Below are 20,668 nucleotides of genomic sequence, written 5' to 3' on the forward strand. Positions count from 1 at the left end.
TATAAGTGCATGTATATTCAGATGTAAGATTGTACCGGTATGTCCTGAAATTGAAGTAGAAGGGTCCATGCTGAGCTGAGTCCCAAATAATCAGAAAAACCTTCTTGAAGCTCTGGGGGAATGCCGATCTTTCCAACACAGAGCTTCCCTAAGTCCTTAGAGAAAGAAATGCGATCTTGAAGCTCTTAAGGTACCGTCACACTCAGCAACTTTGCAACGAAAACGACAACAATCCGTGACGTTGCAGCGTCCTGGATAGCGATCTCATTGTGTTTGACACGCAGCAGCGATCTGGATCCCGCTGTGCCATCGCTGGTCGGAGCTAGAAGGCCAGAACTTTATTTGGTCGTCAGGTCGGCGTGTATCGTCATGTTTGACATCAAAAGCAACGATGCCAGCAACGCTTTACATGGAGCTAACAGCCAGCGAGAACGATAAGTGAGTCGCCGTTACGTCACTGGATCGCTCCTGCATCGTTCTGGAGTTGCTGTGTTTGACGTCTCTACAGCGACCTAAACAGCGACGCTGCAGCGATCGGCTCGTTGTCTATATCGCTGCAGCATCGATGAGTGTGACGGTACCTTTAGGGAATGCTAATCTCTCCAACACAGTGCTTCCCTAAGTCCTTAGAGATAGAAATTCCATCATGAAGCTCTTAGGGAATGAAAATCTCTCCAACACAGGGCTTTCCTAAGTCCTTAGAGATAGAAATGCCATCATGAAGCTCTTAGGGAATGCCAATCTCTCCAACACAGGGCTTTCCTAAGTCCTAAGAGATAAGGCTTCACGTGGCCTAGCCCAAGATGCAGTGTGGTTGGTTGACCTCACCAAGTCGGCTCATGTCAAGCCAAACAACACGTCCCAGAGTCACCAACAATAAATCCAGAGTGGATCCATACATGTACAAACAGGAGCCCTGCACGGAGGAAACTGCACATATTTGAAAATTTGTGTAAGTGGACCTGAGAGGTGAAAGAAAGGCATTGTGACCAAAACTTCAAGCAAATCTTGATGTCAACGAAGTGAATGAGAATCCTGAAGTGTCATGCACATGTGGCTTATTTGTGACTTGCAGATTTGGTGCAGAAAATAATCTTCAGCACATCAATTCATTCAGCGTTTTTTTACCTGTTGACTTCAATGAAGTGAGTCAAAAATACTATAAAAATGCAGGTGTGAAAATGATTGCAGATTTGCAGCATTTTTGCTTCATTTTTTTAGACAGCTGTGAATGCTATAGAGATTGATGATAATAACCTTTTTGGCCTCAGTGTCAGCATGAGAGTCAAATGCCCCCTGGGCGTCCCTGGAGCACATTCATATGGTAACTATTCTCCTGCATTGTTTTGTATTAAACAGATAATTGTTATGCGTAGTTGTTATTTGATTTCATACCTTGCTCTGCTCATTTATTTGCACTACTTAATTCTTACTTTGTGATGATTCCCATACTGTCAGACCTAGAGCATTATTTGCACAAACTGTGTTTACTTTTGCTTTTATATATACATGTTTATTTAATCTATGCATCACCATAACATTCATTATTTATTCTACGTGTTTATACACATCTATCTTATATGTACAAACAATGTGCTGTTTTTATATTGTGCCCCAAGTCTGTTTTTTTGCATTCTACACATTTTCCTATTTTCTCTAAATGGTTTTAATATGTATATCCTTATGAATTGATGTACCAATAAATGATTTTTACATTAATCATTGGAGAAGAGTCTCATTTTTTTTCGTTCGGATCTAGAGATAGATAATAGATACATATACAGTACAGACAGACATATAATTGCACAATCCCCCAACATATTATTAAATTGCACCCTGTGGAGCTTATTGGCCAGTTTTTTTTTATTACATAAGTAAATAAAAAAAAATGAAAAACAAACAATGTGGGGTTGCCCCCATTTTGGTAACCAGCAAAGGGAAAGCAGACAGCTGAACGCTGATATTATTAGGCTGGGGAGGTCTCTGATCATTGGGTCCTTCCCAGCATAAAAATACCAGCCATCAGCCACCCCAGATGTAGTGCATGCACATAAAAACCCTAGTGCATGCCCTCATCATCTCTCGCCTTGACTACTGCAACCTCATGCTCTGTGGCCTCCCCTCTAACACTCTCGCACCCCTCCAATCTATTCTAAACTCTGCTGCCCGAATAATCCGCCTGTCCTCCCGCTATTCCACAGCCTCTCCCCTCTGTCAATCCCTTCACTGGCTCCCCATTGCCCAGAGACTCCACTACAAAACCCTAACCATGACGTACAAAGCCATCCACAACCTGTCTCCTCCATACATCTGTGACCTCGTCTCCCGGTACTTTCCTGCACGCAACCTCCGATCCTCACAAGATCTCCTTCTCTACTCCCCTCTTATCTCCTCTTCCCACAATCACATACAAGATTTCTCTCGCGCATCCCCCCTACTCTGGAACTCTCTACCACAACACATCAGACTCTCGCCTACCATCGAAACCTTCAAAAAGAACCTGAAGACCTGCAGTAACCATCGATCGGCCAAACCGCTGCACTACCAGCTCTATCCTCACCTACTGTATCCTCACCCATCCCTTGTAGACTGTGAGCCCTCGCGGGCAGGGTCCTCTCTCCTCCTGTACCAGTTGTGACTTGTATTGTTCAAGATTATTGTACTTGTTTTTATTATGTATACCCCTCCTTACATGTAAAGCGCCATGGAATAAATGGCGCTATAACAATAAATAATAATAATTAGATGTGCTAATTCCGCTGCTTTGCCCGACTCTTCCTGATTGCCCTGTTGCGGTGGTCATCAGGGTTATGGTAGTTGGGGTTTGTCAGCTGTGATTTCTCAAAAATCACAGCTGGCATCAAGCTCTGGTGTTAGTAATGGAGACGTGTCTATCAGACCCCCATTGCTAACCCAGTAATCCAAAAATAAAAACACACACGCACTTTCTAATGTATTGTTCTGGTATGTTTAAGCTGCGAAGGGCACCATAACCAGGGACCTTCCCAGCCTGTTAATTTCAGCCCGCAGCTGTCTGCTTTACCTTTGCTGGTTATCAAAAAATAGTGGGGACCCAAGGTCATTTTTGGTTTTTTTAAATTATTCATTTTTAGGGTTAAACAAAGCTAAACACCCTTTAGTGCCACATGAAAGGCACTAAAGGGTGCAAGATTAATACTATGTAGGGAGAAAACAGAAGGCCGACAGCACTCACAAACTGGGGCGCCCGTCCAAGTCCAGGGAACCTTCCAGGACCATCAGAGATTAAAGTGACAAAGTAACAGCGCTCCATCCAGGTGTATAATTCAAAAGGATAAATTTATTTTGCCATATAGTAGCAACGTTTCGACCATGTAGGTATGCTTGATAAAGACCTACATGGTCGAAACGTTGCTACTATATGGCAAAATAAATGTATCCTTTTGAATTATACACCTGGATGGAGCGCTGTTACTTTGTCACTTTAATACTATGTAGGGGACTTGTGAAATTATTTATCTATTTGTTCTATCTACATTTCTATTCTGTCTATCATATAGCAATCTATTCTGAGGGTTCAGGTTGTGAATTTACTCTACAAGGCTGCTGAAATGCTTCTTGTGAGATGTGTGCGTAAAAAATCGGACGGCATACGTATGGTCCATCTGCCGTCCTTTTTTTTCGTTTTCGCGCACCCATTGACTTGCCTTGGTAACTGATTTCTGCATCCACTCTCAGCATGCTGCTATTTTTTTTTCCTCTGTACGATTAGAGGTGAAAAAAAATGCAGATCAGCAATTAATTAGCATTGGTCAGAGCGCAAAGAGATGTCTTCTCGCACTGCACTGGTCCCATTTATACACTCGTTTGAGCGAGCCCTATATCTATCTATATCGAGTATCTATCTATTTCTATAGCACTCATTGCTGTCCAAAAAACGCTAGAGAGAAAAGCAGGTGAAAAATACACTAAAAATGCATCAAAAATACAAATATTTGCGCTGTGTTTTTCCAGCCAAGGGATGTAGAAACTCAAGGTGTGCACATAGCCTAAACAATATATCAATGGTGACAATTTTGCCACTTGAGTTCCTATTCAAAGATGAGATCCACTTCAATGATGGGCAATCTGGGAACATTTGTTTTTACATTGATACCCAGAAATTCCATGAATTCTGTTTTTTTTTTGGTATAAGAATACTATCTGACATTGTGTTTCAACAGGACAGATTGCGCTTTTATAACATCCTCAATTCCCGTAAATGCTGATAAACATGGAGTCAAGAAGAAAAAATGACTAAAGTAACTCCACCTAAAACTTTTTTTTGTAACTATTGCCGTTTCTAAGGTTTTTTTTAACAAACCTGTCACTGAGAATGAGACATCACCTACATTTTTTCTTGTTTTTTGGATTGAAGCCATCATATATGTGACAGAATTCTGGAATGTATCTGAAAATATGAAAAAATGTGTGTAATGTTGGACGCACGGTCAGGTAACCCATGACAGATTTATGTGACGTTATTCCAGTCTTTTGAACTATCATCGCCACGGCTGACAGCAGAAAATAACAGACGTAGATCATTTATGATGGGAACGGCTCCCTGCCTCCATATAGGAAGACTGAAAAAGACCGAACTCCGCTGCCTATGACGGAAAACAAGGGACAAAACAGATGGAACACTTTTTAGGGATCATCCAATACTTAGAGCAAATGTATAATGTAGTATTCAGAGTTCTTATTTAAAGGGAAACTGTCAGTAAGATCAACCACACTCCACCTTCATGCAGGTCTCTGAAATGTAAATCCATTGACACTTTTATATCTTCTATTTGTTGCTGCATTCCCAAGAAATTAGCATTTTCACTACTGAGTACAGAGGTCCCAAAATAAAGCTGAAGACGCCTGTGCAGGGCAGTGAAAAAATTTCAGGAAGCAGAGACTCCTTAAGTGCTCCACCAGTCTCACAGCACTTAACATCTCATTTGCATGTGAATTAAAATGTTATTTACTTGGGAACGCAGCAACAGATAGAAGATCTAAAGGTGCCGATGGATTTACATTTCAAAGGCCGACATGCAGATTGGAAAATGGGGTGATTTTTACTGACAGGTTCTCATTACAGTGTTTCAAAATCCCTTTATCGTATAATATAGAGGTCTCCTTTGTGTAACGCTTAATTTCACCTATGGTGGCGCTGCAGAGAATCTAAATGCTTACTGCCTAGATACCTCACAAATCAAAGCTGATCAATAGGGGAGGGGTCCAAGCAGGGGAACATTTTTTGAATATCTTATTGTGGAGGGACCATGTTATCAGCCCATTTAGAAATTACCGTAGTGGTCTACAGCAGGGGTCCCCATCTCCAGTCCTCAAGGCCCACCAATATGTCATGTTTTCAGGATTTCCTTAGTCTTGCCCAGGTAATAATTGCATCACCTGTGCAATGCAAAGGAAATCCTGAAAACATGACCTGTTGGTGGGCCTTGAGGACTGGAGTTGGGGACCTCTGGTCTACAGTATATATAGGTAATGCTTAGGCAACTTTTTATTTTTGTGGCTGTTCTTTTCCTATATATGATGGATGCATGAAGAGGTTGTCACCCAAAGTCTTAAATCCACTTCTAGCTACAGTTTTGTTTTTACTCCATACTTTGGGCTATGTGCACACGTCAGGATTATTTGCAGAAATTTCCTGAACAAAACCAGACTTTTTCCGCAGGAAATCCGCATGCGATTTTTGCGTGTTTTTCTCGCGTTTTTTTGTGCAGATTTTTTGCGTTTATTTTCCAGACCTTCCCAATGCATTAAATAGCCGGAAATCCGCGAAAAATCCGCAAAATGAATGAACATGCTGCGTTTTTTTCCGCGATGCGTTTTATTCGCGGAAAAAAACACAACATAGGCACAAAAATTGCAGATTGCATTCTATTAATAGAATGCTTAATGGACGCGTTTATTTTTCTTGGTTTTATCGTGTTTTATAGCGAAAAATCCGGAACGTGTGCACACAGCCTTATACTGCCACATTTGTCTCCCACATTCACGGATGCGTATAAGATTACCCATAACAGTCTGTGCGTGAGGAGCTATAATTATTTTTCACGATGGATTTAATGATTAAAATCTGCAAACAACGAAACTTTTTACACTTTTCATTGTGATACTTTGTACTTTAGAATTCTATTGCAGAATTGTTTTTTTTTTTTTTTAAATCTTTTTGTGCTACAAATACTAAAGATGCCGGAAGGCTGATAATAATCATCTGGTCCCTGAAATTCAGGAAATGTGCAAGTGACGCCATTCTGAGCTGACCCTAGAGATATAGAGTAGTTCTGCAAAAATGAGCAATGTCAAACCGTAAAGACACGTTCACATTTAGATCATTGTAAAATCCGCCCACAAAACGCCTTCCATTACTTTACACGAGGGTTAATGTAGCCTTAAAGGGACAAATCCGTGTGCATAGATCTGCGCCAGCTGGGAGGACAGTAAATTGCATGCACCTCTGGAGAAAGTGGCAGACAAATCTGCGCGACACCTTCAACCTCGGGTAATCCCAAACAGGAATTCGGTTTTGTTGTGGATTTTGAAGTCAATGGTAAAAATAAGTAACGGAAAACGGCATAATGTCGATTTAAAAATCATTGCTTGAAAGTGTAGAAAGTTTTGCTCATAATCCAGATAGAAAATCTTGCAGCAATTATTGGTACCTGTTGATATAGGTCTACGGTATTTTATACATCAAAATGTAATGTATTTTTTGCAGTATGCAATGCTTCCATTCTGAGGTTTTCAGGGATAGCACTCACACCTATGATAGTCTATGGGGCTATTCCCAGGTCCGTGATTTCTCGTGGACTGAACGGTCCACGGAAAATTGAGGATACATGTCCAATTTTGATCTGAGAGTTTTTAGGGCTAAAAGTAGCAAAACAGGTTAAAGACAAAAATAAAAGGGCATTCCTTCATTTAGCACAAAGTTGATGAACCGTGCGCAACAATTTGAAGAATTTGCTTTGGTCTAGCTGGGACGGAAGCACACAATAGGGAAAAACTGCAAGAGAAGTAAGAGATGGTGAGAGTGATGGTCATGTACAGCTAGGGGGGTTGTGCAGGGAAGCTGTGTTCACACATTGCGTTTTTTGCAGCGTTTTTATTTTGTCCTGCGTTTTTTTTTTTTTTTCTGCCAATTTTAAACTGCGTTTTACAGTACCAGCAAAGTCTATAAGATTTCGGAAATCTCATGCACACAGCTCGGTTTTATTTTCCTGACTTATTTGGAAAACTGCTGCACTTTTGCAAACTGAAGCATGTCACTTCTTTCAGCGTATTTGCAGAGTTTTTTTTTCACCCACAGGAAACAATGGTAAGTGCAAAAAAAAAAAGCAGCAAAAATGGAGGTATCAGTTTTTGCTGCATTTTAGTGCAAAAATCTAAAAAAAAAAATTAAATCATGATTTTTTTTTTTTTTTTTTTGGTCCGCTAAACCTTATCAACATGCACAAGAGACAACAAAAACGCAGCAATAAAAACAGAACAAAAACTCAGGAAAACCCGCTTCTTTACTGCCAAGAGAAGAAGTTTTGTCTGCGGGGAAAAAAAAAACGCAGCAAAAACACAACCTGTGAATATAGCCTTAGAGACTTAAGAAATTCTTCCAGATAGCAATTCACTTTAGTGGAGATGTCACGGAACCTGAGCTACGCTTGCGGGAACGAAGAACACTTGACGGTATAAAATTAAGGTTTTTATTAAACCAACGCGTTTTGGCTCCAGATTGGTTTGGTTTTTCTACATTGAAAAAGGTGTCAGTCCGGTGCCGAAACGCGTTGGCGCAATATAAACCTTAATTTTATACCTTGGAGGATTCTTCACTCCCGTAATCACAATCCAGATACATGACATTTCCACTAAAGTGAGTTTGCGGAATGGTGAATCCGATCCTAAGAACGTTTTCGACAGCGGCAACACATGCAGGGATATAATCCATCTCATGTCTTGTGAACGGGAAGTGGCAGAAATCCCTGTATTCCATGATTCCCTATCACAGCGACACTGCTATATATAGACCGCACTGCTTCTGCCGATCAGTCTTCAGGGGATTCAACCCAGGAACTGAGAAAGCAATATCTCAAATAAATGGCGGTAACATCTTCTGCACAATCGCTAATTAAACCCTTTTTACTGTGCTCAAACCTGCGCGTCGTTTCATAACCGGAAATTAAATAATATCCAATACTGAATATTAACTACAAAAACGAAGGCTTTTCAGAATTCTTTGGGGAGGCAACGTGTCATTTACAACCAAAAATCATTCATCCGAGTGCGCCATCAGCCGGAGTCAGAATGTAACGTATCGCTTACACATCGTTATATGGCGATATATTGTGCAGGGACGGCAGAAACGCGTCACGTAATGCATTGTCATAAATCAGGTGTGGAGTCTACACAGCACAGGACTGACAGTACAGGCTTAGCAGATTGCAGAGCACTATAAATACTGGTAAAGGTGAATCCGGCACACTGACTTTTTATTAAAGGGATTGGCCAGGATTTTATTTTCCAATATGCATCCCAGCATGGTCAAAAAAAAAAAATATACTCACCTGCCAATACCCCTCCGTACTGCTGCGCGGGTCCCCCTGATGTTCTCCAAGCCTTTTCTCTTGACAGTGACATCATGTCACCTGTGCAGTCAATCATTGGCCATGGTCATAAGGACCAGTGATTGGCTGCAGCAGTTATTGGAATACAATGCATCTGTACTGCTACAGGGTATGCAGGTAATGAGACAAGGAGGGATTGGCAGGTGAGTATATATTTTTTTTCTGACCGTGCTGGGAAGGTTGTTAAAAAGTTTGGACAGGACAGCCCCTTTCATCCTGACAAGCTTCTGAAACAAAAATGTGGACAACCCCTTTCACCCTGTTGTACATCTGAGTGGTACACAGCTATGTAATTTCGGTGTTCAACATGGCGAACACCAACCAGCCACCGATTTACTGTAGGTTGTCCGTGGTGTAGCTCACTTTTCGGACTGGCCAGCAGCTCTCCTGACCCAAGCGTGACAGCATGAATTTCTATGCAGCTGTCATACTCGGGTTGGGAGGGCCGCCGGCCAGTCCGAGCATTGTGTTGCGATCCCCGTCTGACCTATACGGCCATTTGGACTCTCCCCTAAGGCTGTTAAGTCTGGGTCAGGAGACCCGTGGTCAGTCTGGAAATCACAGTCCGTATTTTGACCGTGATATGCAAAACATCTGAATTAAACCTAGCAGAATTCAAAGGGAATTTATTCAAAGTGAAAAACTTTTTAAATAAAGAAATACAAACATAAAAGTGATAAAAGTACGGTAACACCCTCATATTTTGTCATACATTTAAATCTGTTGGTTTTACATTTGTTTTTGGAAAGATTGGATGAAAATAAATCTGAGCCTCGTCATCCCACTTCTCAGGCTCCCTAATGGCAGATATGTGGGACAATAACTACCTACAGTAACCTGACCGATTGGTCATTCCGGAGACGTGGCAGAGAAGGACAAATCAAGGAAGTTTACGAAAATGTATTTGACCCTGTTACCTATTTCCCGTAACAACAATAAATCGCCCATAGACCAACTTTCATTATGGTGACCACTCCTAATTTCGTATACCCGCACCCTATGTCCATGTCCAGATGTTCCGTGTTTGTTGTAAATTCCGCCGAGAATCCACAACAAAGTACAGCACAATATATGACAATGTTTAACAGCTAATTCACACATGAAGGAAAAGCTTAGAGCAGATTTTCGGGCGCTTGGCAGGTTCTCGGTCCTATTTTATTGACCATTTGCTGTGCCAAAATCATAACAAGATCTGCATGTTACATAAGAAAGCCCCCTGCAAAGGTGTCAATCACACGGTCATAGAGGAGCGATAAAACCCCCTATATTACCTCAGATTATCTCTTCTTCACCACCATATCCCCTTCGTGGACCCTCATCTTCACCCTCACTGAAAAGGTGCCGACCAGGATGAGGGATGGGGTCACCAATGTCATGACATAAGCAACACTCAGAGGTGGGGGGCAAACAGGGTCCCCTCAAAACAATATTGTAAAGTATTTACTAAGAAAGTCATGGTCCAACTATGGGCCCCAGCCGTAACGACGTCACGTGAGACGCAGAAAACAGTGGTAGGAACATCTGATGGTGTCATCCACTCGTTGCAACTTTTGCTGCTGTGCAGCGGCCCAAACATATCGAAATAGCAAAGCTAAGGCTGTGGTCATATCCCGTTACATTTACATTTGCTTCATGCACCAAGAGTGCACCTTCTCAGTCCACCATACACCAGACTACGGCCAAGCAAGAGTCTTCTGGGCAGTCGAGCATCAACATCTATTTTTTTACCTTTGTAAGACAGAGTAGTCTGCTGTGCTTTACCGTGCAGAGTGTACAGAGATATATTACATACACATTGGGGCCTATGTGTGACATTTAGCACCGTATGGTCATACAGGGGCATACGTCCAATCCTTACAATCCCAGTGTTATAAGGAGGGGAATACTCTAAGGCACAAACAGTATATTTCAAACTCTGACCCATGGGCCAAATCTGGTCGGCAGGGTGAGTATATTTGGCCCATGACGTGTAGCGGGTCCCCCAAGTATATTTAGCCCGCAACGCCATGCAGGTCCCCAGCCCGGCATGGCACTTTCAACTATACCAGCACGCTAGATACACTGGAAAGCAATAATGTAGGAAGGAGCGTCAGCTGATGCTCTGTCTCCCTTCAATCCCCCTCTGTGTCTGACGTCTCAGAGCAGCGGGCGTGATGATATCATTACAATGCGGCGGCTATACTGAGGTGTTCAGAGAATCTGGAGACCAGAGCAGTGGAGAAACAGGCAGAGGTGTGTATTTTTTTTAATTTGGGGCCTACTATACTGTATGGAGCACTATGTGGGGCCATTGTACTATATGGAGTACTATGTGGGGGCCATCATACTGTATGGAGCACTATGTGGGGGCCATTATATTGTATGGGGCACTAAATGGGGCCATTTTACTGTACGGAGCACTATGTGGGGCCATTATACTGTATGGAGTACTATGTGGGGGCCATCATACTGTATGGAGCACTATGTGGGGGCCATTATATTGTATGGGGCACTAAATGGGGCCATTATACTGTACGGAGCACTAAATGGGGCCATTTTACTGTACGGAGCACTATGTGGGCCCATTATACTGTATGGAGTACTATGTGGGGCCCTTTATACTGTATGGAGCACTGTGAGGCCATTATATTGTATGGAGCACTAAATGGGGCCATTATACTGTACGGAGCACTATGTGGGGCCATTATACTGTATGGAGCACTATGTGGGGGCCATTATACTGTATGGAGCACTATATGGGGTTCATTATACTGTGTGGAGCATTATGTGGGGTCATTATACTCTATGGAGAACTATGTGGGTCCCTTTATACTGTATGGAGCGCTATGTGGGGCCATTATTCTGTAAGGAGCACTTTTTGTGGCCGTTTTTAATGTATGACGCACTATGTGGAGTCATTATGCTGTATGGGAGGCAATGCAGGACCCTGTTATACAGTATAGAACAGTATATGATGCCCAATATACTGTACGGGGCACTATGTGGGGCCCATTATACTGTAAGGAGCACTTTTTGTGGCCATTATACTGTATACAGGTCTGTGTGGGGATTATAATTGGAGAATTATACTGTGATGGGATCACTATTCTTTGTCGGAGGGATTGCGAGAGGGGGGTACAATATGGTGATCATACCATGTGTGTGGAAGGTACTGTGGAGGAATCCACTGTGGGGGTATCATGCTGTGTTTGGGGGCTCTTTTGTTGGCATCATACTTTATTATCTGCTTTATTATTCAAGGTTTTTTTATCCTTTGTTATTACATATTTGAATTAGGCCATTAGGCCATATGCTTTTTACTGCTCTTGCATAACATATTATATTATATTATTCCATTATTTTAATTCTAAGATCTATCAATTAAAATATACTTTGTTTGTGGGACAATCCCTTTAAAGGGAACCTGTCAGCAGGATTGTGCACAGTAACCTACAGTGTCAGGTCGGCGCCGTTATACTGATTACAATGATACCTTGGTTGATGAAATCTGTCTTGTGGTTGTTTAATCTTTATTTTCAGTTTTCAGTTAATGATATGCTCGTGCTCTAGGGCGGGCCTGGAGAGGGGGCTTTATGTGGTGCTCTGATTAGGGATTCATAATGCAGACTGCTGACAGGTCACTGATCCCTCACTGACCCGCCCCCTAATTTGCATACTGAATACCTGACATACTGAAGGAAAAAAAACACTTCAGCAGTCAGAAGCCGGCCGTGGCACCTGCTCTGCAGCATAATCGCAGGTTTAGTGTCCTAGTAATCAGTTTTTAATGTTATTAAGCAAGTAAAAAAAAAATAAATGTGAAAATGTCACCGCCGCACCTGTGCGATAGCAGCTATTGGTGCGAAATCTTGGAGGAGTTTTTTTTCTCCAGCAAGATGGCGCCGCCGTTGCCAGCACAATAGAATGCTTGTCTCAGTGTTGCCAGAAAACATCTTGTTGATCGTCCAGACTTTTGAGAGAATACCCTGTGGACTGACAAGACTAAAGTTGAACTGTTTGGAAGGTGTACTTCCCATTACTTCTGGCGTAGAAGTAACACAGCATTTCAGAAAAGGAACATCATACCAACAGTAAAATATGGTGGAGGTAGTGTGCAGGTCTGGGGCTGTTTGCAGCTTCAGGACCTGGAAGATTTGCTGTGGTAAATGGAACCATGAATTCTGCTGTCTACCAAAAGATCCTGAAGGAGAATCTCTGGCCATCTGATTGTGACCTCAAGCTGAAAATTACTTGGGTTATGCAGCAGGACAATAATCCAAAATACACCAGCAAGTCCACCTCTGAATGGCTTAAGAAAAACAAAATTAGGACTTTGGAGTGGCCTAGTCAAAGTCCTGACCTTAATACAATTTAGATGCTGCGGCATCACCTTAAAAAGGTGGTTCATGCTCGGAAACCCTCAAATGTGGCTGAATTACAACAATTCTGCAAAGATGAGTGGGCTAAAATTCCTCCAGAGTGTTCTGAAAGACTCACTGCCAGTTATTGCAAACGCTTGACTGCAGTTGTTGCTGCTAAGGGCGGCCCAACCAGTTTTTTAGGTTTAGGGGGCAATCACTTTTTCACACAGGGCCCTGTAGGTTTGGATTTCTTTTTCCCTTAATAATAAAGACCTTCATTTAAAAACGTTATTTTATGTTTACTTGTGTTATCTTTGTCTAATATTTACATTTGTTTGGTGATCTGAAACATTTAAGTGTGACAAACATGCAAAAGAATAGGAAACCAGGAAGAGCAAACACTTTTTCACACAACTGTACTATACTACTGGGAATGTTATTTTTTAATATTGCTAATAAATTTAGCAATTTTTTTAATCCAAAAAAACAAACAAACGGCTGGATATCGTCAATTTCTTTTTAACACATAGGGAAAACCCAGAACCAATAAATTAATTGAAAGAATTATTATACGTCAAGATGTGCAACCAACTGCAACAACTAGAGAAGAACTGGTCAATAGCTCAATAATCATTACTTCAAAAATTCTGCCGTGTGTGAACCTGTCCTAACGCATGTGTTCTGGTCCAAGACTTTGTGCGCGAGTCATATACCTGCCTGGGCCAATATATCATAGGACGGGTTGCTATTATATAATGGTGATAAAGAAGCGTCGTATTAACTGACAGCGAACAGAGAATCTGAAAATCCTGAGGAATTGATAAAAGTACATTCAAAACTTTTCGTCATGAAAACACGAAACGTATAAAAAATTGTCCTAGTTTCTTTCAGAACACTCCAACAATTTTTTTTTTCTCATTCGCAGTCATTACGCCACCCGCATGTACAAGACTGGATACAGTTTCCTATGTTAAAGAACTGTAATGTATCTGCTGCAAAAATCGGAGGTTTGTACGCCGGCTCCATATGGAATCCAAATTTTTTTGTGCGCACCCAAAGGCTTAAAAGGGTGAAGAGACTAGTGCACGCTGCGATCTTTTTTCAAGCGCAGATTCAGCCTGTAAAAAAAAAAATTGGTCATCTGCATTGCCCTATAGAGTAACATTGGTCCGAGTGCCATTCATTTTTTCACAGTCCGAAAATAGCGTCGTGTGAACATGGCCAATAAATAACCTTTATTTGCTGGAATGGGATACCCCTTTAACTTTTAGCACAGTCAGGCTGCCATCACACGATCAGTATTTGGTCAGTATTTTACATCAGTATTTGTAAGCCTAAACCAGGAGTGGGTGATAAATGCAGAAGTGGTGCATATGTTTCTATTATACTTTTCCTCTGATTGTTCCACTTCTGGTTTTGGCTACAAATACTGATGTAAAATACTGACCAAATACTGAACGAGTGACGGCAGCCTTAGACTTGGTAAATTACATTGTTCTGCTCATATGACGGATACTAACGGACCCCACTGCCTCATATTGGGGTCTGTCTGGTTCCATCGTGGAATTCTTCATTTTAGGCTTTATTCTCACATCAGTATTTTTTCTATCAGTATCTAATTATTATTTTTATGCCAAAACCGGTAGTATCCCCAAAATACAGAACAGAAGTCAATCTTTCAATAATACTTTTCCTCTGATTGTTCCGCTCCTGGTTTTGGCTTATGAATACTGATGTCAAATACTGACCAAATACTGAGTGTGTGACCGTGGCCTTAGGGTTTGTTTCCACGTGCCGGATTACATCAGGATTTGCTGCAGGTTGGACGCTGCGTCCAGATGTTACAGCATAGTGGAGGTTATTTTATGAAATCCCGTCTCCACTATGTGTGGAGTTTCGCATCCGGCGGCCCTGTGTATCCGGACATGCGGCGCGTCTTTATAGACTGCAGCATGTCTATTTATCTTGTGGCGACACTCCGTCTCCGCAAGATAAATACCACAGTCAATGAATACGATGCGGTGATTGTGCGCGTGCTCAATGAACACATCTGGAATCACCGAGCATACAACAGGGGGCGGCGTTTTGGGCGGAGCGGGGTATCCGCTGCGCCCAAAGCGCTGGCTTTCCTGAACGTGGAAACATAGCCTTATAGTATAAACTGGACACATAGTACTCGTGCATGGTGCCACCAGCTGTCATAGGGTCCATCGTGCACCTAAAAGCCAGCCGGGAGCATAAACCCTTCATTTAGTATAGATTTGTATCAATTGTTAATCTGATGATCCACAGATTAGCGACATTATCAGCAAAGATTCCCGGAGTCGATCGGCAGATCACGCGCCGCCTCCTTAGGATGGCGGCATTTATCCTATGAGCGGATCGCCGTCGTGTCGCTGTAGACTCGGCACAAGTTGTAAAATACCACATGATGCTGCATGACTGATAGCGATCATCATCATCATCATCATCATCATCATGTCCTTGAGAAGCAGCATCCTGGCTCCTCCATGTCTCCAGATCAGCTGCCTCCGCCAAGCGGATCCCACAGTGATGGGGAGATGGCACAGGGGATCTGGAGAGAACTGGGTGTAGTGGGTGTGATCTTAAAGGGGAAGCACAGGGTGACAGGGGGCACCTCTCCTGCAGGGAGTGATGGTGCAATGCACAGGGAACTTTCTTAGCCCTTGCTCTGTGTCTGTACCAGCCATGGGCAGCAGCATCACTGCAGTGCCAGCTGTGTGGCGGGGAGCTGGGCAGGCCTGGAGCTGTGCTGCCACCTGCCTGACTGATGCCCGGGCACACACCACACACAACACACCGCACTAACCAATGACCTCCTGGAGCTCGTAGCTGTCCCTGCAGATGGGCCACCCGAGGGGCTGTGCGGGGGGCTGGCCGTGCACCGGGGACTCGCTCTGCTCGGCCATCCTGCTGCTGCTGCTGACGAGGAGGAGGAGGGTGATGCTGCCGGTGGCACCTCTGCTGCGGCCGGGCTGCTGCGGGCACCGCACTCGTCACAGGGCTGAGGAGGAGGAGGAGAGGGAGGTGCGGCCGGTGCTTCCTCCTGGGTGACAGCGGAGGGAGGTGGCGCTTCCTCGGTCACCAGCCTCCTGCGATGTTACCTACACAGCTGGCATCAGGCGGGGCTGCCGGCATCTGTCTGCCCGGGCCGGCGCTCCGCACCCAGTAATGGAGGCTCCGCACCCGGCAATGGAGGCTGCGCACCCGGCAATGGAGGCTCCGCACCTGGGAATGGAGGCTCCGCACCCGGCAATGGAGGCTGCGCACCCGGCAATGGAGGCTCCGCACCCAGTAATGGAGGCTCCGCACCCGGCAATGGAGGCTCCGCACCCGGCAATGGAGGCTCCACACCCGGGAATGGAGGCTCCGCACCCGGCAATGGAGGCTGCGCACCCAGTAATGGAGGCTCCGCACCCGGCAATGGAGGCTCCGCACCCGGTAATGGAGGCTCCGCACCCGGCAATGGAGGCTCCGCACCCGGCAATGGAGGCTGCGCACCCGGCAATGGAGGCTCCGCACCTGGGAATGGAGGCTCCCCACCCGGCAATGGAGGCTGCGCACCCGGCAATGGAGGCTCCCCACCCGGCAATGGAGGCTCCGCACCCGGCAATGGAGGCTCCGCACCTGGGAATGGAGGCTCCGCACCTGGGAATGGAGGCTCCGCACCCGGCAGTGGAGGCTCCCCACCCGGCAATGGAGGCTGCGCACCCGGCAATGGAGGCTCCCCACCCGGCAATGGAGGCTCCGCACCCGGCAATGGAGGCTCCGCACCCGGCAATGGAGGCTCCGCACCCAGTAATGGAGGCTCCCTACCCGGCAATGGAGGCTCCGCACCCGGCAATGGAGGCTCCGCACCCGGCAATGGAGGCTGCGCACCCGGCAATGGAGGCTCCGCACCTGGGAATGGAGGCTCCCCACCCGGCAATGGAGGCTGCGCACCCGGCAATGGAGGCTCCCCACCCGGCAATGGAGGCTGCGCACCCGGCAATGGAGGCTCCGCACCTGGGAATGGAGGCTCCCCACCCGGCAATGGAGGCTGCGCACCCGGCAATGGAGGCTCCCCACCCGGCAATGGAGGCTGCGCACCCGGCAATGGAGGCTCCGCACCCGGCAATGGAGGCTGCGCACTCGGCAATGGAGGCTCCGCACCTGGGAATGGAGGCTCCGCACCCGGCAATGGAGGCTGCGCACCCGGCAATGGAGGCTCCGCACCCGGCAATGGAGGCTCCGCACCCGGCAATGGAGGCTGCGCACCCGGCAATGGAGGCTCCGAACCTGGGAATGGAGGCTCCCCACCCGGCAATGGAGGCTGCGCACCCGGCAATGGAGGCTCCCCACCCGGCAATGGAGGCTGCGCACCCGGCAATGGAGGCTCCGCACCCGGCAATGGAGGCTGCGCACCCGGCAATGGAGGCTCCGCACCTGGGAATGGAGGCTCCGCACCCGGCAATGGAGGCTGCGCACCCGGCAATGGAGGCTCCGCACCCGGCAATGGAGGCTCCGCACCCAGCAATGGAGGCTCCGCACCCGGCAATGGAGGCTCCGCACCCGGGAATGGAGGCTCCCCACCCGGCAGTGGAGGCTCCGCACCCGGCAGTGGAGGCTCCGCACCCGGCAATGGAGGCTCCGCACCCGGCAATGAAGGCTCCGCACCCGGGAATGGAGGCTCCGCACCCGGCAGTGGAGGCTCCGCACCCGGGAATGGAGGCTCCGCACCCGGCAATGGAGGCTCCGCACCCAGGAATGGAGGCTCCACACCCGGCAATGGAGGCTCCGCACCCGGGAATGGAGGCTCCGCACCCGGGAATGGAGGCTCCACACCCGGGAATGGAGGCTCTGCACCCGGCAATAGAGGCTCCGCACCCAGTAATGGAGGCTCCGCACCCGACAATGGAGGCTCCACACCCGGCAGTGGAGGCTCCGCACCCGGGAATGGAGGCTCCCCACCCGGCAGTGGAGGCTCCGCACCCGGCAGTGGAGGCTCCGCACCCGGCACTGGAGGCTCCGCACCCGGCAATGAAGGCTCCGCACCCGGCAGTGGAGGCTCCGCACCCGGGAATGGAGGCTCCGCACCCGGCAATGGAGGCTCCGCACCCGGGAATGGAGGCTCCGCACCCGGGAATGGAGGCTCCGCACCCGGCAATGGAGGCTCCACACCCAGTAATGGAGGCTCCGCACCCGACAATGGAGGCTCCGCACCCGACAATGGAGGCTCCGCACCCGGGAATGGAGGCTCCGCACCCGGCAGTGGAGGCTCCGCACCCGGGAATGGAGGCTCCCCACCCGGCAGTGGAGGCTTCGCACCCGGCAGTGGAGGCTCCGCACCCGGCAATGGAGGCTCCGCACCCGGCAATGAAGGCTCCGCACCCGGGAATGGAGGCTCCGCACCCGGCAGTGGAGGCTCCGCACCCGGGAATGGAGGCTCCCCACCCGGCAGTGGAGGCTCCGCACCCGGCAGTGGAGGCTCCGCACCCGGCAATGGAGGCTCCGCACCCGGCAATGAAGGCTCCGCACCCGGGAATGGAAGCTCCGCACCCGGCAATGGAGGCTCCGCACTCGGCAATGGAGGCTCCGCACCCGGCAATGGAGGCTCCGCACCCGACAATGGAGGCTCCGCACCCGACAATGGAGGCTCCGCACCCGGCAATGGAGGCTCCGCACTCGGGAATGGAAGCTCCGCCCCCGGGAATGGAAGCTCTGCACCCGGGAATGGAAGCTCTGCACCCGACAATGGAGGCTCCGCACCCGGCAATGGAAGCTCCGCACCCGGTAATGGAGGCTCCGCACCCGACAATGGAGGCTCCGCACCCGACAATGGAGGCTCCGCACCCGGGAATGGAGGCTCCGCACCCGGCAATGGAGGCTCCGCACCCGGGAATGGAGGCTCCGCACCCGGCAATGGAGGCTCCGCACCCGGGAATGGAGGCTCCGCACCCGGGAATGGAAGCTCCACACCCGGGAATGGAGGCTCTGCACCCGGCAATGGAGGCTCCGCACCCGGGAATGGAGGCTCCGCACCCGGGAATGGAGGCTCCGCACCCGGCAGTGGAGGCTCCGCACCCGGGAATGGAGGCTCCCCACCCGGCAGTGGAGGCTCCGCACCCGGCAGTGGAGGCTCCGCACCCGGGAATGGAGGCTCCGCACCCGGGAATGGAGGCTCCGCACCCGGCAATGGAGGCTCCGCACCCGGCAATGCAAGCTCCGCACCCGGTAATGGAGGCTCCGCACCCGGTAATGGAGGCTCCGCACCCAGCAATGGAGGCTCTGCACCCGGCAATGCAAGCTCCGCACCCGGTAATGGAGGCTCCGCACCCGGTAATGGAGGCTCCGCACCCAGCAATGGAGGCTCCGCACCCGGGAATGGAGGCTCCGCACCCAGCAATGGAGGCACCGCACCCGACAATGGAGGCTCCGCACCCGGCAATGGAGGCTCCGCACCCGACAATGGAGGCTCCGCACCCGACAATGGAGGCTCCACACCCGGCAATGGAGGCTCCGCACCCGGTAATGGAGGCTCCGCACCCGGCAATGGAGGCTCCGCACCCGGCAATGGAGGCTCCGCACCCGGCAGTGGAGGCTCTGCACCCGGCAATGGAGGCTCCGCACCCGGCAATGGAGGCTCCACACCCGACAATGGAGGCTCCACACCCGGGAATGGAGGCTCCGCACCCGGGAATGGAGGCTCCGCCGGCTGCACTGTGTACAGTACACAGAGCGAGGGCCGGCCCCTGATAGGGTCACATCTACACCTTACTATTAGCAGGGGTTATACATAAAGATTTATTTTCTTACACCATGTTCTATCATTGGGAGAAAACAGAGAAAGTCCATAAAGTGTTCCAGTAGTGTGTGCTATACTTATTGCTGTGTATTATATATAGCATTACACAGCACACATACTAATAGCTAGTGTCTATATATCGTATAGCATTATATCCTACTGCTAGCACTGCACTACTGTGCTTCTAGAGAAATATATATATACTAGATGGTAGCCCGATTCTAACGCATCGGGTATTCTAGAATATGTATGCGTAGTGTATAGCACAGCCCACACAGTATATTACACAGCCCACACAGTATATTGCACAGCCCACGTAGTATATTGCACAGCCATGCGGTACATTGCGCAGCCCACGCAGTACATTGCGCAGCCCACGCAGTACATTGCGCAGACAGGGGTGGACTAAGGGTAGCCAGGGCCCCAGGCTGTTCAGACACTGTGGGACCCCGGTCATGTGATGGGGTCGTGGCGGGGTCATCATATACCTGAACCAGATTATTCTAGAAAAATATTTGCTGTGTGAAACTATAACTTGTCAAACATCCATTGATCTAGTCAATTTACCCTTCAGTTCAGTATATAGTATACAGAGTATATTGTCAGTGTATGGGTAACGCTGACTCACCAGTGACGTCTCTAGGTGAAGTCCTTCATCTTTCATCCAGCACAGACCGCCATCACTTCATCCAGCCAGGAATCGTCTCTGGAGGAAATAACACAGTTATCTCGAGCTCCACTTGCAGAACACATTACTTAATTTTTCCCAACTTCTACATTACACCACTTGAAGAAAAAGAGGCAACATATTAGCACGCTACACAGTAACAGGACCGCCCCCTTTTCCACCCCCCATTTAAAACTGTCCTCAAAAA

The 20,668-nt window shown here is 47.6% G+C and overlaps 1 protein-coding gene across 2 annotated transcripts in view; it reads right to left on the minus strand.

The window, feature by feature from the left end:
* Positions 1-16,015, minus strand: part of STK39 (serine/threonine kinase 39) — a 339,349-nt gene extending 323,334 nt beyond the window's left edge. Inside the window, exon 1 of one of the 2 annotated variants that reach the window (XM_069733077.1) lies at positions 15,819-16,015. In XM_069733077.1, the coding sequence (XP_069589178.1) occupies positions 15,819-15,918 (100 nt within the window). In that variant the 5' untranslated portion in view covers positions 15,919-16,015. The remainder of the gene's footprint in view (positions 1-15,818) is intronic. The other variant, XM_069733078.1, reaches the window with a different exon arrangement.
* Between the last annotated feature and the right edge of the window lie 4,653 nt (positions 16,016-20,668).

The sequence above is a fragment of the Ranitomeya imitator genome, chromosome 7 (assembly GCF_032444005.1).
Source record: "Ranitomeya imitator isolate aRanImi1 chromosome 7, aRanImi1.pri, whole genome shotgun sequence".
Classification (NCBI taxonomy): domain Eukaryota; kingdom Metazoa; phylum Chordata; class Amphibia; order Anura; family Dendrobatidae; genus Ranitomeya; species Ranitomeya imitator.